This window comes from Orbicella faveolata, unplaced genomic scaffold (assembly GCF_042242905.1).
Source record: "Orbicella faveolata isolate gen_17 unplaced genomic scaffold, um_ofav_v1 contig_41, whole genome shotgun sequence".
Taxonomy (NCBI): Eukaryota; Metazoa; Cnidaria; class Anthozoa; order Scleractinia; family Merulinidae; genus Orbicella; species Orbicella faveolata.
This window is the reverse complement of record NW_028301571.1, coordinates 13,095-37,495: the sequence shown is the minus strand read 5'-3', so window position 1 is coordinate 37,495 and position 24,401 is coordinate 13,095. Positions and strand designations below refer to the sequence as shown.

Here is a 24,401-nt window from a genome sequence, read left to right as displayed (position 1 = left end):
AATACTTACAGAATGTTACTTAAAAATGTTAACTACTGCAATAAAGTGACAACTCACAGACCGTTTCACAGAAAAGAACTAAAAAGATTTAAATCCCATTTTATTCAGACGTGTTTTTAGGGTTAATTCAGGCTCGGATATAAAATGTAGTAATACATAATGTTAGCTGCGCGTAGCTGTGTTCACCTCACGTTCACGTAACTACTTGCGCTAGAGTGCCGCAGAAGGCCTATCTCACTCTGCAAGAAAATGAACGATGTAAGGTAAACAAATTAAACAAAATAAGTTACTAATCAAGTCGGCTTTGCTTTTTCAGCGGTAGCAGAAGTCTATCAGGAAGAAGGTGACAAAGAATTTACAAGAAAAGAAGTTTGTAACGCGATATACTTCTACACAGACGGAATTCATGTGAACTGTAAGGATTTCCAGCTGAATGCCAAGCTACACAGCAACAGGGCAACAGCTTATTACCATCTCGGTAAGATTTTGATCTTGTCATTTTCAAATTTATCCGCCAATCAAAAGAAGTTCAAGTGTTGCTTTCTTTGAGTTCAGCCTTTCAATGATTATAATAAAAACTATCATTTGAAGAGACTATCTTGGGAAACTAACTTTCCGGGGAAAACTATCAGTCCAAAGAAATAAATACTTAATTGTCTTTCATGTTCACCGGTAAATTTTCTGGTATTTTTTGAATTTTCGCTTTGTTTTTCTTTTTTTTTTTTATGCTGAGTTTCTACTTCTTTGGGTAAAATTAAACTTGTATGTGTAAATTAAATACAATTCTGTAAGCCAAATATTGAACCGCAAAAACGTAAAAAAGTCGTTATATTAAAAGATTTGTCTTCCCTTTACAGCCTCAAACTTCTTTACGCTCGATTGTTGTTTTACTGTATCGTAATTCATCGCGGTTTTCAGCCTGAAAACTACTTATTCGTTCTATTTTAAAACAGAAATCCGCACAGAAGCTTATAAGCTCTTTAACTTCATCTAAAACAAAATGATATATATAAGAAGGTGTGTTTCATGAGCTACTTCACTAAAGGGGTACTATAGACTGATATTCACCAATGGGTATACCACCGTCTGATAGTGTCCGCGCAAGATCTTATTGTGTCATCGGTCTAGGCCAACGCCACCAGACAGTGCCCCCACCCCTCCCTGGGACGAGAAATGATCAGGTTTAGCGAATCAGAATGAGAAAATTTAGCAGTGAGCCAAGAGAGATGCTAAGTGATGATGCTGCATAATGAATATGTTAATTGTATTTGGAATGTCCCTACTATCGACCTAAGACGACCGGTGACAAAGGTTGAATTCAGCTCGCTTCAAGCGATGCTAATCCAAAACCTTATTGGTCTGCTGTTTAGCTTGTCTTATTTTATTCCCTTCAGATCTATTTTACTCTGCTCTGTTGGCGAAGAATGGTTCAAGTTTTACTGTTTCTCAGTATTAAACCTGATTAAACACAACCGTTTTATTCCCTACTGCCTGGTCGTTTGTTCCCATCATCCGATGACTCTCCATAACGTGCTCTTGGAGCTTTGAGTTATCGGGAGTCATTCGTATTTCAAGGATCGGAACAGATCCGTTGCGTGCCACCAAATTGATAGGGGACTGAGCATTGAAAGAAGACACGCACATTGCATATCTCTACAACCTCGTGAGCTCTTATCGCTTTTACTTTTTCGCTACTTCTTCTTCTACTGTGCATGAAATGTTTTCTCGGTTCTATTACTCAGGGAATTTCCACGAGGCCCTGAATGATGCAACGGCTGCCGTCAATTTGGAACCAACTTTGATTAAGGCCATAGAAACAGGTAAAATCCTTGACTCCACTGATTTACAGCATGAACTTTACAATAACTAAAGAAATTATCGCGCGCTCGTTGGCTAATTTTCATTGTCAATAAGCGAACAGACGCCTGAATTTATGAATTATGCGACGTTGACGCGACAAGCAAAAGCGGCTGAGCGGACAATCTGACAATTTATTATTATAAAAAAAGTATTGACGCAAGTTTTTCATACGTCTGTTCTGTCATTGACAACAAACTGTGGATCCACTCGGCTCCTACCTCGTGGATCCACAGCTATTTTGATAATGTTATGACGGAATTCATGATCATAAACAGGACAGACGCATGAAAAACGGGCTTCAATTTGTTAAGTCGACAGCTATCGTATCGAGCTCTTCAAATGCAAATGACATTAATATCTTTTCAACGATATTCCCTCGCATGAGCCTCCATTGCAAGCTATTTCGAGTCCAATACCAAATTACGAATATGGCTTTTTACAAGAATAAATCAGGTTTTGGATGTTTTCACCTGTGCATTGTAGATATTATTTTTTGACCTCATATTAAATTATTTGTCGTAGGTGCAAGTGCTTGTGAGCACCTACAATGTTATGTTGACGCCATATCGTGGTGCGAGAAGGGATTGGCAGTATCCTTTATAACATCAATTATTCATGTTTTTTGCCAGCTGTAAAAAGGAACTATCATGTTACCTTTAGGGATTCTAGGGAAAGTTGTCAAGGGATAAATTACAAAAAGTTGTGTTCTCTCTGCCTTATATATATGCCGCTAGAATCGCGCTAAGCATAATAGGGCATCAAGAAGCCTTATAGCTGTGGTTATGGTAGCTTCAGGCTATTTACAAAAGTCACAATGCTTTCAAAGTAAATTGTAATTGCAAAACCCTAAGGAGGCTTCTATCAAACCCTTCTCCATTGTACAGTCTTGGGAGTATGAGTTGTTACTTTAAGGGGCAACTTGATTGAAATTCTCATTAGGAGAAACGAGTAGCCATTTCTGACTTAAAGGAAGAATCGTTGTAGGAAAGAATATAGAGTTTGAAATCCACTTTTTATACGCTCAGTTGCTTGGCAACCTACAAAACAACTTAGAGATTAAAGTGTGTAGTTTTATCTACTCACTATTTCTAGGCTGCCTTTTCTTCAGATCAAAAGAGCCACCATTTTTCTAAGTGTTTACCAAGATGTGATTTTTTTCTCACACTAACTTTCACGTGAGGTCAAATCCCTTTGTACTGCAAGATGCCAAATTCTCATTCAAATTCCCTACAAAAAATACCCTTTGTTTCTTACAGTCACGAAATAAGTCACTCAATGGATAACTAGGCCGTGTGCAGCATTCTTCGCCTGTTAGGTGTGCTAGTTTACATTAATTTCTGCCCGCCCGTGTTACTTACCAATTTTTAGTTTATTACACAGCACTAGATAAATTAATTTTTCGCAAAGGTACATATGTTGTTTACTGGCTGGGAGGTCCGTATAGTGAGCTGAAAGGCCCCATGCCTGGGCTGTCTCGTGTCACTTGTGCGAAGGAATCCACTGCCCAACCCAACAATTGTAATGCAAGCGTAACGCTAGATCAACTAGACAGGATACATATTCACCTCCGTTAATTTTACGAATAAAAGGGGCCGATTCGACCCTAGCCTGCGAACGCAGACGTATTTCCGGCTGTCGCTTGTCTTCGCCGAAAAATAACGTCTGCGAACCCGAGCGAGGAAACGAATTTGTGACGTAATGACTTTTGTTTTCTCTTTGGCCAATCAGTTTCCATGATAGAATGAAACTCGGTTCTCCTCGCGGGGAATACCTCGCGCAGTAGTTCTGGGGCTATTTGAGCTAAACTGTGATTGACTAACAATTTCTACGCCACACAAATCGTTTCCTGGCTCGGGTTCGCGGACGTTATTTTTCGGCGGAGACAAGTGCCAGCCGGAAATACGTCTGCGTTCGCAGGCTACCTCGACCCTTATTGCTAATTAATTTTTGTGATTTATACCTGTTTGCTTACTCTCGGAAAGTACGCATTATACGATAGTTTTAAATCGGCTCATTGCGATCCCTAGATTTTTCATGTCTTCCATCTCATTTCAGATTGATCAACACGACGATATCACCCGATATGAAAACGTTACCGAGACCGTAGTTAGAGATAGGAAAATCCCGACCGCGCTAAAAACTTAATCAGATAGCAGGATTCGTTACCGTGACCTCTTGGAAAAAATAATATAAAATAAATATAAGTAGTTAAAAATATTTCTAAGTACATATAACAACAGTCTCCATTGGGCGCGAAGATATGCTCGGATATTTGTCCACGGAACGAACATATAATGTCCGTTGACAAATATCCGAGCATATTGTCTTACCAAATGTAGGCTATTGTGTCTATTATCCTTCAAATGTTTTTCGTAACACGCCCAGTTTTGAAAATTGGGAAACATCACTCGGATATTCCCCAAGCTGGGGAATAATCAGTCACTTGACCCGTTATATTTTAATTATGTCATGTGCCTTAACTTTAAGCAGATTGACAAGACTAACAAGACATTACTAGATTTACGAGCCAAGTGTGTTGGAGATCGAGTTAAATTACAAGAAGCAAAGAGCAATCCCGAAACTCACTCTGTGAAGGGCCAGGTAAGTAGTGCTAGAGGAAAATATATTCTAGGCTTTAAAGGGGAGATTAAATAATGCCGAACTTGATATATGTTGTTCAAAAAACCTCTTGTACGAAAATGCGCGGTGAAACATATACTTCTATTGCTCACTAGAAGCAAAGAGCTAGCAAGAGCTGTTAAGGTATAACAATGACTCGAGCAAAGATAAATTACATTTTGAAAATTAACATAAGACGAAATAGAAAAGATTATCTTTTTGTTTGTATCCGGTTTCTCTATAAATATACAAGCATTCTATCACTAATGTTGTTCTCTTATTCACTACGCTACTTAATATCTATTCTATTGAAGAGTGCGAGTACTCTTGCAGCCTGTGGTTGTTAACAAAATGGCGGCCGCTTCTTTACGTTTTTGAAGTGCCTGTGAAAAGAACTTCAAGTTTTTTTAACAACTTGTATATTTATACTCAAGCAATTAGATTATTCGCTCTCGGTTTGTATGCGTGATAGCTGAGTTGGGCTGAGCCCTCGTCATCAAGCACGTGATAGAAATCTCGAGTTCATGATGTCATTGTCAAATGGAAACGCAACAAACTTAGGAGAACTTATGCTTATGCTTATGTCAAGTGAAAACGTGCTGCTGAAATCATAAGCATATACATAAACATCGTCCGCCATCTTTTTTTACGGTATCGAGGAGATAGAGAATGAAAACTAAGGCGGTTATCCATTCTGCGATACGTTTGTGCTCATCTTTACGTCAATTTGCAAGTGAGAAGATGTATGAAAATGTATGAAGATCTTCGGCAAGACTCCGCTCCGCATCACATTCTCACCTCTCTTCTCGCTGTTTGAAAATGCGATAAGGCATGGTTTCTACTGTGAGCAACTATTGCTAACCATACTACTTCAACACGTACATTCTTGGACAATTTAAATCAAAAATTAAGACCACCCCTCGCCCCCATTTTATTGATAGAAAAAATGATGCGCTTCGGGTTTAGGGCCAGTTCATCAGTGATTACGGGGAAGTGGTGGTTTAATCTTTTATTTTATTATGTTCAAGATTGTAGATTGTTACCTGCCGTTTCTTGACTATTTTATATTGTAACGAGTACATATATATTATCTTACCTTGTGTTTAATATTTACAACTTTTTCACTCTTTATGTAACTATATTGTTAAACTATACTAAGGCCGCATCCAGCAAAACGCAAGCATTTTGACGTCTCTCCTCTATGTCAAGGCAGTAAAACATTAAGATTATTAATATTGTAACCAGCCACTGTTATACGGAAGAAGAGTACAGATTGGCAGCACCCTGGAATAATTGGCAGCATAATTATATTTTGTAATTCTAGACTTCAAAGAAAGCCATCGCAATCCCAGGGCAAAATTAATATACTTTGGTTTTGATTTACTCGCTTAAATATGTTTGCTTTCACTTTACAATACTTTTGCTGCTACTTTACACTAAAACAATAACATAAAAGCTACATACACTACTTACAATACAACAGAGCTATTAACACGACTTGCAGTACAAGACAGCTTCTTTACCCTACTTACTTTTAAGAGTCCCTGTCCATAAAAATGGAAAATAACTCAGCAAGGGTCGAAAAGTCGATTTCGCTTATATTTTCATGGTAGATAGGCTAGGGCATGGCAAAAACTACTGGATAGTTTTTTTGGCAAAATATCGTTTTATTTCAAAGAAATATGCAAATTTCCAAATTCCGTTAAAATCGCCATTTGACGCACCATCTTATTAAACAAGTTTGAGAGCCTCGCATGCAAAACCACATCATTCTTCCGTCTTTAAAACACTCAAATATTTTTTTGCAACGTTTAAATGTGTACTAGGTTGATTTTAGGGAATGTAGCGTTGTCTTTTTTGGTGCAAAATAATTAAATTTCGAAGACATGTTTTTCATTCACTTAAAAGTACTTCGTGAATATAATAAATTTTCACCATGTGCGAAACCTTCAAATGGATTAAGCTTCCGGTGGTTGAATCGCAGGATGGTCTACAGGTTCCTGTAAAAATTTCTTTGGGCAAATGATTGTGAGCGACGCGAGAGCTTTTCAAAGTACGTTAAAAATGCAAATATTTGACCATTCCCTCGTCAAATTTCAATTTACGGGTTAGACGTATATTTTAGCATGCGCCACACGACTTGACCTATGATAGGTTGAAATAGACACAGAGCTGATAGTTTCGAAATGTTCTAACCTCATTTGCTGTAAAAGGCTGGTCCAAAGCCGATTTGACGTGTTTCTCTCACAATTCGTCGCACGTAAAGCAGAAGTTTGCTTTTGTTTACATAACGTCCGATGTACATCGCCAACTGTCAACTTATTTAATGGTCGAATACCATGAATCTGTGACCCTCTTTCGACACATATGATCACCACTGCATCTGAGTCAAAAACGGCTAAGTCATTTGTAGATAGTTGCTTTAATTTCTTTGCACTACACCAAAATATTACGTTTGATCATCATGGTTTGATGGCTTAAATGCTTGCTTGCAGCGGTTCCTTGTTCATCACGCAATGCTGTCATCCCATTTTAGGGGGTAGGGGTAGGACAGTTTCTATCCTAATACTAATCCTAAGGCCCCGTAAGGCTTGGAACCACTGGGAGCACCCAGTCGTGTTGAGTAGGAAGAGATTAAATTAAGAAATGAAAAGAATGAATAGTTTACCATTGCCCCTGTTTTTATCTTTTACTCGACCACCGCTACCTACATGCCCTGCGTAATACTGTAACGCTAAACTCATACCTAGGTCTTTTCGCGCTGTGCAATTATTTTTGGTTTACATGTAATACAGTGGGCTACCCTCGGGGAAATGGGTGGTGACCGCTTAATGGGGCTAGCCGCTTAAATAGAGGTTGATGTACCTTGAATATTTAATATTTCACTATCGGGTTGTAAATTTCTTGGTGAACATGGAGACAATTCAAGACAATCATGATAGACGTGTATTTGAATTATCACTCGTCATGCACCTTCAATTTCAGACGGTTATCTGCCATCGCCCTTTTCAAAGCAAAGTTGTTAAATTTTGGGTGGCCGCTTAATAGGAATAAAGACGATAATGAAACCCTTATAGGAACGACCAAATGGTGGCCGCGGAGGTAAACGGACCGGTCAATGGGTGTTTTATTTACAATATTTCACTGACAATAATTTTGGACTGTATTGACACCAGTCCTCTATTTTCTGTTACAAACATACCAATGCCTCGCCACTAAGCAAGCAAAAATACGCCAAATAAAATGGCATGGCCAGGGTTTGTTTACTAACGTAGTTACTAATTAAATTTAGTCTGTTTTTCTCACGAATGAGGCACGTTGTGATTTCCTATTTTTATTTCAGCTAGTTCTTGCTTCATTGATCTATAATTTGTTTATGGCGATTTCTTTTAAAATTCTAGTGAGTACAGGCACTAGCTTTATCAGCTGTTGTCTGAAACATCAGAACGTACAACAAACGTGATTTGGACCGAGGCCACGTACACTATAGAATACGATTATTTAAATATACACATATTATTATATATATGAACAAACAGATGAACAATGATTAAATTGTTTCACTTATCCTGAGAGTGCTCTATACAAAATAGATCAAAATGAGCAGCATATGCCGTGACAGCATTGCGTGACGAACAAATAACGGCTGTAAGATTGTGCTGCGCCGACGCGCTCATCAGCAATGGTCAGCAATCGATCAGAAGTAATATTTTGGCGCAGTGCAAAGCAAGCAGCTATCTACAAATGATTCAGTCGTTTTTGACTTAGATGCAGTGATGTTCATATGCGCAGAAAGATGGTCACAGATTCATGGTATTCGACCAATAATAGCTTGACAGTAGGCGATGTACATCGGACGTTAACCTTGTGTAGACAAAAGCAAACTTCTGCTTTACGTACGACAAATGGTGAGAGATGGACTAAAAACACGTCAAATCGGCTTTGGACCAGCCTTTTACTACAAATAAGGTTAGAACATTATCGAAATTTTCAGCTCTGTGTCTATTTCAACTTATTATAGGTCAAGTCATGTCGCGCATGCTAAAATATACGCCTAACCCGTAAATTGAAATTTGACGAGGGAATGGTCAAATATTTGCATTTTTAACGTACTTTGAAAAGCTCTCGCGTCGCTCACAATTATTTGCCCAAAGAAATTTTTACAAGAATCTGTAGACCATCCTGCGATTCAACCACCGGAAGCTTAATCCATTTGAAGGTTTCGCACATGGTGAAAATTTATTATATTCACGAAGTACTTTTAAGTGAATGAAATACATGTCTTCGAAATTTAATTATTTTGCACCAAAAGACAACGCTACATTCCCTAAAATCAACCCAGTACACATTTAAACATTGCAAAAAGATATTTGAGTGTTTTAAAGACGGAAGGATGATGTGGTTTTGCATGCGAGGCTCTCAAACTTGTTTAATAAAATGGTGCGTCAAATGGCGATTTTAACGGAATTTGGAAATTTGCATATTTCTTTGAAATAAAAGGATATTTTGCCAAAAAAAACTATCCAGTAGTTTTTGTCATACCCTAGCCTATCTACCATAAGAATATAAGCGAAATCGACTTTTCGACCCTTGCCGCGAAATTAAGAATTTGTCTGATTTTTACAGGTAGGCACTCTTAACAGCTATTTAAAGGAACTTTACATTCGTAACAGCAATAGTCTTATTTTTTAAATTGCATATCCTTTAATTAATCTAACATTTATTCTAGCAATATATCACCCTTTTCTTTAAAACGACATATCCTTTTATCAATCTAATGTCTTTTATAAGTATTAACAGGACAGAAGATGCGAAAAAGCATCATAAAAGAATACCAGAAACTTGATTTTCTATTCTTAACTTGTAATTTACTTTCGTAGTAAATTCAATCCAGTTAAGATTCCTCTCATTTACCTTGTGATAATGTAGATAACAGTTAGCATATAATAAACAGATATTCAATTTCCTAGCATTGTTATTGTCCTTTTCACACGCCATACCAAACAATAATTTGTAGTTTGCCGGGGATATTGAGGTGTTATGCATTTTACTGAAACAGTTCTACAGCCGATTGTAAAAATAAAATGTCGTACTACAGTTATGAAATGTATGAAGAACTGAGTCAGGCTTACCTCAGTAGAAACATCTATTATTGCCTGTAATTCCATAGAGAGTGAGCTCTGTCTTCATAGCGACAATGCGATGGATAAGCTTAAAGTAAAATTCTCTCGGTTGATTCTCTTCACAAATAGCCTGCACTCTATTAAAGATTTGGCTCCATGAGAAAGCCGTCGGAGGAAAGTTGCGATCCCATTTCATTGGACCAGTGGCCTGATACTTCCGTTTATCGCGAAAAAGCCAATAATAGTCTTCAGACCTAAGTTTCTAGAGGTCGATGGTTAAGAGTGAAGATAATTGAAATAAGGCTGCCGCCGGATAAAATGTTGACATTAGGCTTAGCACGCTCCTTGGCTCTTTTCTCCCTAAGGTGCTCGGGGTCGCAGAGATTACTTGGAAATATTTGAAAAAATTACAATTAATTCCATAACGCTGTTGGAACTGTTCAAATGGTAAAAAACAGCCATGGCGGTCAATTACATCATGCACCGTGGACACCCTTTTCAACGCAATCATGGTAAAAAAACGATCTTCCCGTCAATGAGGACCACTTTATTTTCAAAGAGAATCATGTCTTTTTCATCCTCAGAGTTATAAACACTTTTTAGGTCCAGGAAAGAAAACAAGATATCCTTGTAGAAGGATGGCATGTCTGAATCCTTTAGAAATTTCTCATCATAGTTGAAGCGTAAGAGAAAATAAAAGACCGCCACATTTTATAAAATAAAATTTTGGAATTGCTGACCAAGTATCATCTTCTTTGTCATCAGTTTTGAGGAGACGCTACATCCAGGCTAAGTGCAGGGACTTAAACGTAATTTAAACATTAGTGAACCGCCAACCACCATCGCCATAGTCCTGATATAAAACTTGTCTCTTGATTTTATCTGGTTTGTTTTTCTATAAGAACTGGAAAGGTAGCGACTGGATTAGAGATGCGTATTTGTTTGTAGTGTCATCCATGGAAGCCGAATAAAGAATTTGAGACAATCCTAGGGTATTTGCAATCAAGCACGGCCCAAGCAGAGAAAGTTTCCGCCAACGCCCAGCTGCACGTTTTGTCTTAAGATTATCCACTTTGTTAGTAAAGCTTTTCCGTTCATTGTCAACACTATCATCAGAAAAAAAGATTCCCAAGACTTTCACCAGTTCATTGGTGCAGGCTAGACCAAGAAGTGTTTAACCACCAAAGCTTTGCTTTGGAATGATATTGATAGTTTCAGCTTTATAAATCCCGAAAATAGCACTTTGTAAATTTTTTGGGTCGATATTCAAGATTTCGTCATTAACTGACATGCGTTTTTGTCTGATAGGAAAATACCAACTCTTTACCGAAAACTACCAAAGAGCTGAAAACCAACGCAGGAGAAGGAACCTGTTATATCAACGTTTCAAAACATCTGACAGGTTCCAAAAGAGCCATCGAGTACCATGAACGTCATCTAAAACTTGCCAAAGAAGTGGAAGACAGGGCTGGAGAAGGAAATTCAAATGCTAATCTTGACAACGCTTATGACAGTCTGGGAGATTTCAAAAAAGTTATCGAGTATCATGAACTAGATGTAAAAATTCCCAAAGAAGTGGGGGACAGGGCTGGAGAAGGAAGTTCGTATGGTAATCTTGGCAACGCTCATCACAGTCTGGGAGATTTCAAAAAAGCCATCCAGTTCCATGAACGGCATCTAAAAATTGCCAAAGAAGTGGGAGACAGGGCTGGAGAAGGAAGTTCGTAAGCTAATCTTGGCAACATGTATCACCGTCTGGGAGATTTCAAACAAGCCATTGAATACCATGAACGGCATCTAAAAATTGCCAAAGAAGTGGGAGACAGGGGTGGAGAAGGAATGTCGTATGGTAATCTTGCCAACGCGTATCACAGTCTGGGAGATTTCAAAAAAGCCATCGAATACCATGAACGGCATCTAAAAATTGCCACAGAAGTGGGAGACAAGGCTGGAGAAGGAAGTTCGTATGGTAATCTTGGCAACGCTCATCACAGTCTGGGAGATTTCAAAAAAGCCATCCAGTTCCATGCGCAACGTCTAAAAATTGCCAAAGAAGTGGGAGACAGGGCTGGAGAAGGAAGTTCGTATTCTAATCTTGGCAACATGTATCACCGTCTGGGAGATTTCAAAAAAGCCATCGAATACCATGAACGGCATCTAAAAATTGCCAAAGAAGTGGGAGACAGGGCTGGAGAGGGAATGTCGTATGGTAATCTTGGCAACGCGTATCACAGTCTGGGAGATTTCAAAAAAGCCATCGAATATCATGAACGGCATTTAAAAATTGCGAAAGAAGTGGAAGACAAGCCTGGAGAAGGAAGGTCGTATGGTAATCTTGGCAACGCGTATCACCGTCTGGGAGATTTCAAACAAGCCATCGAATACCATGAACGGCATCTAAAAATTGCGAAAGAAGTAGGAGACAGGGCTGGAGAAGGAATGTCGTATGGTAATCTTGCCAACGCGTATCACAGTCTGGGAGATTTCAAAAAAGCCATCAAATACCATGAACGGCGTCTAAAAATTGCCACAGAGGTGGGAGACAGGGCTGGAGAAGGAAGTTCGTATGGTAATCTTGGCAACGTGTATCACAGTCTGGGAGATTTCAAAAAAGCCATCGAATACCATGAACGGCATCTAAAAATTGCGAAAGAAGTGGGAGACAGGGCTGGAGAAGGAAGGTCGTATGGTAATCTTGGCAACGCTCATCACAGTCTGGGAGATTTCAAAAAAGCCATCGAATACCATGAACGGCATCTAAAAATTGCAAAAGAAGTGGGAGACAGGGCTGGAGAAGGAAGTTCGTATGGTAATCTTGGCAACGCTCATCACAGTCTGGGAGATTTCAAAAAAGCCATCGAATACCATGAACGGCATCTAAAAATTGCGAAAGAAGTGGGAGACAGGGCTGGAGCAGGAAGGTCGTATGCTAATCTTGGCAACGCGTATCACCGTCTGGGAGATTTCAAAAAAGCCATCGAATACCATGAACTAGATCTAAAAATTGCGAAAGAAGTGGGAGACAGGGCTGGAGAAGAAAGGTTGTATGGTAATCTTGGCAACGCTCATCACAGTCTGGGAGATTTCAAAAAAGCCATCGAATACCATGAACTAGATCTAAAAATTGCGAAAGAAGTGGGAGACAGGGCTGGAGAAGGAAGGTCGTATGGTAATCTTGGCAACGCTCATCACAGTCTGGGAGATTTCAAAAAAGCCATCGAATACCATGAACTAGATCTAAAAATTGCCAAAGAAGTGGGAGACAGGGCTGGAGAAGGAATGTCGTATGGTAATCTTGGCAACGCTCATCACAGTCTGGGAGATTTCAAAAAAGCCATCGAATACCATGAACTAGATCTAAAAATTGCCAAAGAAGTGGGAGACGGGGCTGGAGAAGGAATGTCGTATGGTAATCTTGGCAACGCTTATCACAGTCTGGGAGATTTCAAAAAAGCCATCGAATACCATGAGCTAGATCTAAAAATTGTAAAAGAAGTGGGAGACAGGGCTGGAGAAGGAAGGTCGTATGCTAATCTTGGCAACGCCTATCACCGTCTGGGCGATTTCAAAAAAGCCATCAAGTACCATGAACTAGATCTAAAAATTGCGAAAGAAGTGGGAGACAGGGCTGGAGAAGGAAGTTCGTATGGTAATCTTGGCAACGCTTATCACAGTCTGGGAGATTTGAAAAAAGCCATCGAGTACGGCGAATGGCGTCTAAAAATTGCGAAAGAAGTGGGAGACAGGGCTGGAGAGGGAAGTTCGTATGGTAATCTTGGCAACGCTTATCACAGTCTGGGAGATTTCAAAAAAGCCATGGAGTACCATGAACGGCATCTAAAAATTGCCAAAGAAGTGGGAGACAGGGCTGGAGAAGGAATGTCGTATGCTAATCTTGGCAACGCGTATCACCGTCTGGGAGATTTCAAAAAAGCCATCGAATACCATGAACGGCGTCTAAAAATTGCAAAAGAAGTGGGAGACAGGGCTGGAGAAGGAAGGTCGTATGCTAATCTTGGCAACGCCTATCACCGTCTGGGCGATTTCAAAAAAGCCATCGAGTACCATGAACGGCATCTAAAAATTGCGAAAGAAGTGGGAGACAGGGCTGGAGAAGGAAGTTCGTATGGTAATCTTGGCAACGCGTATCACAGTCTGGGAGATTTCAAAAAAGCCATCGAGTACGGCGAATGGCGTCTAAAAATTGCGAAAGAAGTGGGAGACAGGGCTGGAGAAGGAAGTTCGTATGGTAATCTTGGCAACGCTTATCACAGTCTGGGAGATTTCAAAAAAGCCATCGAATACCATGAACTAGATCTAAAAATTGCCAAAGAAGTGGGAGACAGGGCTGGAGAAGGAATGTCGTATGCTAATCTTGGCAACGCGTATCACCGTCTGGGAGATTTCAAAAAAGCCATCGAATACCATGAACGGCATCTAAAAATTGCGAAAGAAGTGGGAGACAGGGCTGGAGAAGGAAGGTCGTATGGTAATCTTGGCAATGCTCATCACAGTCTGGGAGATTTCAAAAAAGCCATCGAATACCATGAACTAGATCTAAAAATTGCCAAAGAAGTGGGAGACAGGGCTGGAGAAGGAAGGTCGTATGCTAATCTTGGCAACGCGCATCGCAGTCTGGGAGATTTCAAAAAAGCCATCGAATACCATCAACGGCGTCTAAAAATTGCGAAAGAAGTAGGAAACAGGGCTGGAGAAGGAATGTCGTATGGTAATCTTGGCAACGCTTATCACAGTCTGGGAGATTTCAAAAAAGCCATCGAATACCATGAACTAGATCTAAAAATTGCCAAAGAAGTGGGAGACAGGGCTGGAGAAGGAAGGTCGTATGGTAATCTTGGCAACGCTTATCACAGTCTGGGAGATTTCAAAAAAGCCATCGAATACCATGAACTAGATCTAAAAATTGCGAAAGAAGTGGGAGACAGGGCTGGAGAAGGAAGGTCGTATGGTAATCTTGGCAACGCGTATCACAGTCTGGGAGATTTCAAAAAAGCCATCGAGTACGACGAATGGCGTGTAAAAATTGCGAAAGAAGTGGGAGACAGGGCTGGAGAAGGAAAGTCGTATGGCAATCTTGGCAACGCTCATCACAGTCTGGGAGATTTCAAAAAAGCCATCGAATACCATGAACTAGATCTAAAAATTGCGAAAGAAGTGGGAGACAGGGCTGGAGAAGGAAGGTCGTATGGTAATCTTGGCAACGCGTATCACAGTCTGGGAGATTTCAAAAAAGCCATCGAGTACGGCGAATGGCGTCTAAAAATTGCGAAAGAAGTGGGAGACAGGGCTGGAGAAGGAAGTTCGTATGGTAATCTTGGCAACGCTTATCACAGTCTGGGAGATTTCAAAAAAGCCATCGAATACCATGAACTAGATCTAAAAATTGCCAAAGAAGTGGGAGACAGGGCTGGAGAAGGAATGTCGTATGCTAATCTTGGCAACGCGTATCACCGTCTGGGAGATTTCAAAAAAGCCATCGAATACCATGAACGGCATCTAAAAATTGCGAAAGAAGTGGGAGACAGGGCTGGAGAAGGAAGGTCGTATGGTAATCTTGGCAATGCTCATCACAGTCTGGGAGATTTCAAAAAAGCCATCGAATACCATGAACTAGATCTAAAAATTGCCAAAGAAGTGGGAGACAGGGCTGGAGAAGGAAGGTCGTATGCTAATCTTGGCAACGCGCATCGCAGTCTGGGAGATTTCAAAAAAGCCATCGAATACCATCAACGGCGTCTAAAAATTGCGAAAGAAGTAGGAAACAGGGCTGGAGAAGGAATGTCGTATGGTAATCTTGGCAACGCTTATCACAGTCTGGGAGATTTCAAAAAAGCCATCGAATACCATGAACTAGATCTAAAAATTGCCAAAGAAGTGGGAGACAGGGCTGGAGAAGGAAGGTCGTATGGTAATCTTGGCAACGCTTATCACAGTCTGGGAGATTTCAAAAAAGCCATCAAATACCATGAACTAGATCTAAAAATTGCGAAAGAAGTGGGAGACAGGGCTGGAGAAGGAAGGTCGTATGCTAATCTTGGCAACGCGTATCACAGTCTGGGAGATTTCAAAAAAGCCATCGAGTACGACGAATGGCGTGTAAAAATTGCGAAAGAAGTGGGAGACAGGGCTGGAGAAGGAAAGTCGTATGGCAATCTTGGCAACGCTCATCACAGTCTGGGAGATTTCAAAAAAGCCATCGAATACCATGAACTAGATCTAAAAATTGCCAAAGAAGTGGGAGACAGGGCTGGAGAAGGAAGGTCGTATGGTAATCTTGGCAACGCTCATCACAGTCTGGGAGATTTCAAAAAAGCCATCGAGTACGGCGAATGGCGTCTAAAAATTGCAAAAGAAGTGGGAGACAGGGCTGGAGAAGGAAGTTCGTATGGTAATCTTGGCAACGCTTATCACAGTCTGGGAGATTTCAAAAAAGCCATCGAATACCATGAACGGCATCTAAAAATTGCGAAAGAAGTGGGAGACAGGGCTGGAGAAGGAAGGTCGTATGCTAATCTTGGCAACGGTTATCACAGTCTGGGAGATTTCAAAAAAGCCATCGAATACCATGAGCTAGATCTAAAAATTGCCAAAGAAGTGGGAGACAGGGCTGGTGAAGGAAGGTCGTATGCTAATCTTGGCAACGCCTATCACCGTCAAGGAGATTTCAAAAAAGCCATCGAGTACCATGAACGGCATCTAAAAATTGCGAAAGAAGTGGGAGACAGGGCTGGAGAAGGAAGTTCGTATGCTAATCTTGGCAGCGCGTATCACAGTCTGGGAGATTTCAAAAAAGCCATCGAATACCATGAGCTAGATCTAAAAATTGCCAAAGAAGTGGGAGACAGGGCTGGAGAAGGAAGGTCGTATGCTAATCTTGGCAACGCCTATCACCGTCAAGGAGATTTCAAAAAAGCCATCGAGTACCATGAACGGCATCTAAAAATTGCGAAAGAAGTTGGAGACAGGGCTGGAGAAGGAAGGTCGTATGGCAATCTTGGGAACGCTCATCACAGTCTGGGAGATTTCAAAAAAGCCATCGAATACCATGAACTAGATCTAAAAATTGCCAAAGAAGTGGGAGACAGGGCTGGAGAAGGAAGGTCGTATGCTAATCTTGGCAACGCTTATGACAGCCTGGGAGATTTCAAAAAAGCCATCGAATACCATGAACGGCATCTAAAAATTGCGAAAGAAGTGGGAGACAGGGCTGGAGAAGGAAGGTCGTATGGTAATCTTGGCAACGCTCATCGCAGTCTGGGAGATTTCAAAAAAGCCATCGAATACCATGAACATCATCTAAAAATTGCGAAAGAAGTGGGAGAGAGGGCTGGAGAAGGAATGTCGTATGGTAATCTTGGCAATGCTCATCACAGTCTGGGAGATTTCAAAAAAGCCATCGAATACCATGAACTAGATCTAAAAATTGCCAAAGAAGTGGGAGACAGGGCTGGAGAAGGAAGGTCGTATGCTAATCTTGGCAACGCTTATCACAGTCTGGGAGATTTCAAAAAAGCCATCGAATACCATGAACGGCATCTAAAAATTGCCAAAGAAGTGGGAAGCAGGGCTGGAGAAGGAAGTTCGTATGGTAATCTTGGCAACGCGTATCGCCGTCTGGGAGATTTCAAAAAAGCCATCGAGTACCATCAACGGCGTCTAAAAATTGCGAAAGAAGTGGGAGACAGGGCTGGAGAAGGAAGTTCGTATGGTAATCTTGGCAACGCTTATCACAGTCTGGGAGATTTCAAAAAAGCCATCGAATACCATGAACTAGATCTAAAAATTGCGAAAGAAGTGGGAGACAGGGCTGGAGAAGGAAAGTCGTATGCTAATCTGGGCAACGCGTATCACCGTCTGGGAGATTTCAAAAAAGCCATCGAATACCATGAACTAGATCTAAAAATTGCCAAAGAAGTGGGAGACAGGGCTGGAGAAGGAAGGTCGTATGCTAATCTTGGCAACGCTTATCACAGTCTGGGAGATTTCAAAAAAGCCATCGAATACCATGAGCTAGATCTAAAAATTGCGAAAGAAGTGGGAGACAGGGCTGGAGAAGGAAGGTCGTATGCTAATCTTGGCAACGCCTATCACCGTCTGGGAGATTTCAAAAAAGCCATCGAGTACCATGAACGGCATCTAAAAATTACGAAAGAAGTGGGAGACAGGGCTGGAGAAGGAAGTTCGTATGGTAATCTTGGCAACGCGTATCACAGTCTGGGAGATTTCAAAAAAGCCATCGAGTACGGCGAATGGCGTCTAAAAATTGCGAAAGAAGTGGGAGACAGGGCTGGAGAAGGAAGTTCGTATGGTAATCTTGGCAACGCGTATCACTGTCTGGGAGATTTCAAAAAAGCCATCGAATACCATGAACGGCGTCTAAAAATTGCCAAAGAAGTGGGAGACAGGGCTGGAGAAGGAATGTCGTATGCTAATCTTGGTAGTTGTCTTGAATCTCAATGCTCTATGAGGATGGCTCTTGATTGTTATCATTCTAGCGTCCGATTGTTCAATGATCTTAGGCAGAATCTGCAAGGCAAAGATGAGTGGACAATTAGTTACCGCAATGTGAATAATATGGTTTATACTAGATTATGGCGTTTGATTTTAAAACAAGGTGACGTAGTTGAGGCTTTGTTCGCTGTTGAGCAAGGACGTGCACAAGCTTTAACAGATCTTATGAATTCAAAGTACGAAACTGAAACACCACATACTGGGAAAAAAATGACTTGCGACACATTAAGTTGCCTCCTTTCAGATACAGTCTTTTTGGCAGTCCACGAAAGAGAAATAATTTTCTGGATTATTCAAAATGGAAAAGATGTTCAGTTAAGAAGAAAAGAACTCAGCGATAATAATTCGGAGGAAAATGCGAGCAGTGTGTTGGAGTCTTTAATTAACAATGCTCGTGAAAAAAATGATGTCAGTAGAGGTGTGAAATGCGAGGATCGTTCACTGGATAGGAAAAGCGGGGGAGACCTGTCAAAGAAGAGGGATCAGACCATATCCCAACTAACGCACTCAGATACCAATCCTTTAAGAACATTGTATGACGTCATCATTAGCCCCATCATAGATTTGGTTAATGGCAATGAACTGATATTTGTTCCCGAAGGTCCACTGTGCTTGGCTCCTTATGCTGCATTGATGGATTCTAATTCGAAGTTCTTAAGCGAGTCTTTCAGAATCCGGGTCATTCCGTCATTGAATAGTTTGAAATTGATCAGAGATTGTTCACCAGATTACCACAAGAAGTCTGGGGCGCTGCTTGTGGGAGATCCATGCGTAGAGCAAGTTTGTTATCGTGGTAAAAGGTTACACCAGCTGCCATTTGCAAAGATGGAAGTACAGATGATTGGGAAAATACTCAACACTTTTCCCCTCACTGGAAAAGAGGCAACAAAAGCTCAAGTGATGAGAAAACTCCCCTCAGTTGCATTGGTGCACATTGCAGCACATGGTAGAATGGAAACAGGAGAAATTGCTTTGGCACCAAACCCTACACGAGCATCTCAGATCCCTGTTGAAGAAGACTTCGTGCTACGAATGAGTGACGTGATGAGAGTTCAAATGCGAGCAGGACTGGTTGTGTTAAGTTGTTGCCATAGTGGCCGTGGTGAGATTAAGGCTGAGGGTGTGGTTGGCATTGCACGAGCCTTCCTGGGTGCCGGTGTTCGTTCTGTTGTTGTGTCTCTGTGGGCAATTGACGACTATGCCACTCAGGAGTTCATGAAGAGTTTCTACCTTCACTTAGCGGAAGGAAGAAGTGCCAGTGAATCTCTGAACCACGCCATGAAGTGTCTGAGAGAGTCTGAGAAATTTAGCGAAGTGAAGCACTGGGCTCCATTTGTACTCATCGGTGATGATGTTACCTTGGACTTGGCTAAAGGCGATTAGATGAACTTCAACATAGCTAAAGGTACTTAAGTGTTTTTTTAATGTTGAGATGATACAATTGGAAACTAAGTAATATTGAAGTTTCAACTCGGTGAAGTCTTATTTGTCTTAAACAAATAACAATACTTTTGCGTTTTTTGAAAATCTCAAATAGCCTAATTAACTGACACAATTCATAAAACGTGTCTTCAAAAGCGCAAACTTATGCTGCAAAATACTACCATACTTGCGCTGTACCTTTGTGGTCGCCAGGACACTGTTTTTTGTTCGCGCAATGAAATGAATTTTGCAATAGCTTCACGGGAAATTAAGTGGCAGTCCCGCTAAAAGCGGTCCACTCGACTTCGGGACCAAAAATAATTTTCCTTCCTTTTTTGTCAGTGAGAATGGTTTGACACACATATATAAAAAGCAACTTATTATTTTCCAATCCCTTATTTTTGCTTTGCTACGAGCCAAAATTGAATTTTGGCTGAACTGAGGTTGCTGACCGTGATCAGAAAGGTAAAATTCACCGATTTTGTGAAGCGTGCTACGTCGCCTAAAATGCAGCTCACGGAATTTCGTTTTCATACGAATTTTAAGGTAAATTTATTACTTTGACTGACAAATTATGGAAACTTTTCGAAAAATTCTAAGCTTACCAGCGAGGCTGGAAGACACCCTACTCCGAGGCCTTTGATCACCTACTACAATTTAGCCAAATTTGACGGGGAAAATCTCAAAAGTTGGGTCTAAATGAAGCCTAAAAACCACATCACAGTAAATTTCATACCTTAATAAACCGTTCTATAAGTTCAAACCGGTGGGTATCTTCTTGGATTGCGCGCGAGAACAGATTAAAATCTACCACAGTCAGTGCGTTTACATAGCTATCGCTCGTGTCAAAGCTCGTTTGCATAACCCTAGCACCCGGTGAAAATACATCTTCTTCCGTTCAGGTTCGTTTGTTAACCTTCTGCGTAGTGGCAAATAGCTTCCTTTAATGCTTGTGTACACTCTAGATCCAGTTTTGAGGTGAAGGTTGCGTTAAAGTTGATCAATTCTCAAGACTTGCGAGACTCCAAAAGTAAATAATGGCGCCGGTCTGTAGAAATTAAACGTGGCCGTCGTCCTGACCCTTCAATAAATTCTGCTGCAGAGGTAGCACAAGGAGAAGAAGAAGATCGTAAGTTTTCATTTACCGTTTAATGGCAACTGAATCCAGTACTACTGCCAAGACTACTGGAAACTTGAGGGCTATATGCCCTAATTTGAAAAACAACAACAACAAACACTTGCCGGTTGCATCGCTGGGAAATGAACCTGAATGAACATGACAGGCTTGAATGGAACTATGTTTTTCGATGAATGATGGGCTTTACTTCTGTTTTATGCTTGATGCTTGTCTTTTAGTATCTTGCACAGCGCATAAAATAAGCTTCGGGATCCGTTTATCGGGCCGTTTATACAACAAAAGCTGCACCGGCTTCGTCAAAATGTCACACAAGTTGTAACGTGACCCATTACCCAGGAGGAGGATACTCTCTTATATGGACTATTTAGGTATCTGTATGTGAAGCCTCAAAGGGTAGGGTTCTTCAGCCGTTTGGGTCATAAATAGGGTATCGATTTTGGCCATTTTGGTTAAAAATTGGGTATGGTTTTAGCACTCTAGTCTTGAATTGGGTATGTTTCTTAGCAGAAGTTACTTTTTCACCATTATCAATAAGACCTTCAACAAAAGCTCTTTATAACTTATGTTTAAAGCAACTGTGTCAGCCGCAACGGTCATAAATAGGCTATCGAATTTTTGGTCAGGTCATAAATAGGGTAGCAAAAATCGCAGATTTTGGTCATAAAGAGGGTAAGGGTTTTGGGAAGTGCACAGCCCCACTCACCGGGTGCTAGGGTTATGCAAACGAGCTTTGACACGAGCGATAGCTATGTAAACGCACTGACTGTGGCAGATTTTAATCTGTTCTCGCGTGCAATCCAAGAAGATACCCACCGGTTTGAACTTATAGAACGGTTTATTAAGGTATGAAATTTACTGTGATGTGGTTTTTAGGCTTCATTTAGACCCAACTTTTGAGATTTTCCCCGTCAAATTTGGCTAAATTGTAGTAGGTGATCAAAGGCCTCGGAGTAGGGTGTCTTCCAGCCTCGCTGGTAAGCTTAGAATTTTTCGAAAAGTTTCCATAATTCGTCAGTCAAAGTAATAAATATGCTTTAAAATTCGTATGAAAACGAAATTCCGTGAGCTGCATTTTAGGCAACGTAGCACGCTTCACAAAATCGGTGAATTTTACCTTTCTGATCACGGTCAGCAACCTCAGTTCAGCCGAAATTCAATTTTGGCTCGTAGCAAAGCAAAAATAAGGGATTGGAAAATAATAAGTTGCTTTTTTATATATATGTGTCAAACCATTCTCACTGACAAAAAATGAAGGAAAATTATTTTTGGTCCCGAAGTCGAGTGGACCGCTTTTAGCGAGACTGCCACTTAATAAAGTGATCAAACGTCATTCTCGATAATATCTAACATTGTTGTTTTGTCTTACTTCTTAGGTTGTTCAGTCCATCTATCCAGAAGGATGGGGCGACTCTGTCGATTCGTTATTACGAGACTGCTAAATTTTATTGCCTTTTTAAATATAAATAGCTGACTGGCCAACTCTGAGTTTGTAGGGAAATGCTTTTCTCCGGACTCTATATACATCAGAGTTGTATCAATATGTATCCGTAAAGGCTTTTGCACCCATAATTTTATAAATGGATGCGCCTCATTTGAGTCTACTATTTTATTTTATAGACTTGGACATAATATTAGGGATGTGTAAGAGAAGCTTAGAAGTAATCACAAATGAATAGTAAATTCATACACTGTCCAACAATAAAGGGAAAACAACACTTTAGTAATTTCAGAAAATTAAGAAGCAAGGTGTTGTCTTTCCGTAACGTGTTAAATATCCAAAATGAAAAGAATGAGTATTTGTTAGAGAACACATAGAGAATTGTTTAGGAATTTAGTGGTTGTATTATGCTTGCATTGTCATTTGAAATGGACGAGTTGCTGCGATAGAACAAACTGCTTCTTGTTGAGTAAGCAAAGTGCCCTGCTACGTATTTTTTTGCACATTGTTTGAATTTCTAGTGATATTATTTTGCGTTTTAATATCATGCAAGGATCTTTAAACTACTGAAGATTAGTAATAGTTCTAGAAAGGCCTTACGATTTTGTACCTCATAATAAAATTACAAGATTTAAGGTAAATTAAAAGAAAAACGTTTGAACCTTCAGCAATTTTATTTCCTCTGTTTTAACACGAACTTTTCAAACAAATATTTGCCTTCAATTAGCACCAGTTACAGGCAGCTCATCAGGACTATAATTGGTGGTATCACACATTGCTACAACACACGTTCCTTTAGTGTTGGCTGCACATTCAGCTGCGTATTCGTTAAATCCTTCTCTTCTCTAGCATCCACGGTTAAACTGAAAGCCGTCTTCTGTCTGGAAACTTCCCACTCCACACACCATGTTTTCTTCCCCGCAATCCTCGGAAACGATGTTTTTATCACAACTTTGTTGAGCATCCTGTGCACTCTCCCCTTCTCCAGAGCTTTCTAGGCAATAAAGTTGCGCCTCGCGTCGACCTGCCAATAAAAATAGCAAAGGCCTTAAATGAATACTGGGCTAATGTGCGCCCGTTGCAATGACGCATTGGTGTACGTCATTCATATGTAACAAGAATACATACTTCTCAATTTGGAAAAAAGAAAAAAAAAAACGAGAAAAGCCAATCATGTTATTATGAGAAGGAGAGGGGATATTCTTTGCAAACTTATATGATTGACTTTTCATGCGGTCTACACGTCGACAGTCAATATATATATGTATGGATTTATGAAAACAGTGTTAATGAAATCAAACAGTTTTTATTTATTTATTTACTGATTGTTATTTAATTTCTTTTTTCTTATTTTTTTTGCTTTCCCTATGACAGCAGCTTGTAAATCTTACCTAGCATAAAATTTAGAGGACTTCTTGCTGCTTGTTTCATTTATTTCTCTATTTTTTTCCACTATTCGTTGCTAACCGCCCTCCCTTCCCTTTTCAATTGGTGTTAAGTTTCGTCAGTTCACTTCGCGCGGTGAGATTTACGGAGACTTACGGAGTTGCGTAAATCTGCGTAAAGTTCGTTACGCAGCTTTACGCCAGTTTTACATGCTCTTTAAGGCACGCAAAGGTAGATTTACGCTGTCGGACGTAAAGCTTGCGTTAATGCAGCTTAAAGTTGAAAAGATTTACGTTCCTTTACGCGCCACGTAAAGTTTGCGCAAAGTTATATTTTACTAAACCAAATGTAAAGTTGCTGAAAAGCTAGCATGAATGTGTCTAGTCACATTTACGCTTATTTACGTTTTATGTAAAGGTTGTATCAAGCCATACTTTTCGCAAAATCGTAAAACTAGCGCAAATATGGTATATTCCTTTCTAACGAGGAATGCGTCGCAGCTAGTCGTGATCAATCCGTTTCTTCCTGTTATCAATTTCCTCTCGGAAAAATGGGGCCCGAAAAAAATGGGTAAATCCAGGGCTAGGATGACTGATAGAAAATGGTACCTGACATAAACGTTTTTATTTCTCAATAATTCAACCAATATATTCCCTTTTGTCTCTTTGCCCCATTTTCCATGGTGTCCCTATCATCTTTGCACATCGTAATAAGCCTTACGATGTTTCCAGAAAGCTGCCCTCGATAAATATTCATCGCAATGTCCACACAATAGTCTAGTTTGTCTTCGCAAGCGGGAAGCAGCGTACGACTGCATGAGAGCGTGACTGTTGATCGTGACATGACAAAAGCCTAGCTCTAGCCAATCACGCACAAGCTGATG

The 24,401-nt window shown here is 40.3% G+C and overlaps 1 protein-coding gene across 1 annotated transcript; it reads left to right on the top strand.

Annotated features, from left to right (window-relative positions):
- Positions 1-318: 318 nt before the first annotated feature.
- On the top strand, positions 319-22,799 carry LOC149099961 (uncharacterized). Its single transcript, XM_089276596.1, has 6 exons — positions 319-478; positions 1,743-1,820; positions 2,383-2,450; positions 4,351-4,461; positions 10,911-19,539; positions 22,068-22,799. Exon 5 carries the CDS (start codon positions 11,346-11,348, stop codon positions 19,515-19,517), a length of 8,172 nt encoding a protein of 2,723 aa, XP_089132722.1. The 5' UTR covers positions 319-478; positions 1,743-1,820; positions 2,383-2,450; positions 4,351-4,461; positions 10,911-11,345; the 3' UTR covers positions 19,518-19,539; positions 22,068-22,799.
- The last annotated feature ends 1,602 nt before the right edge of the window (positions 22,800-24,401 follow it).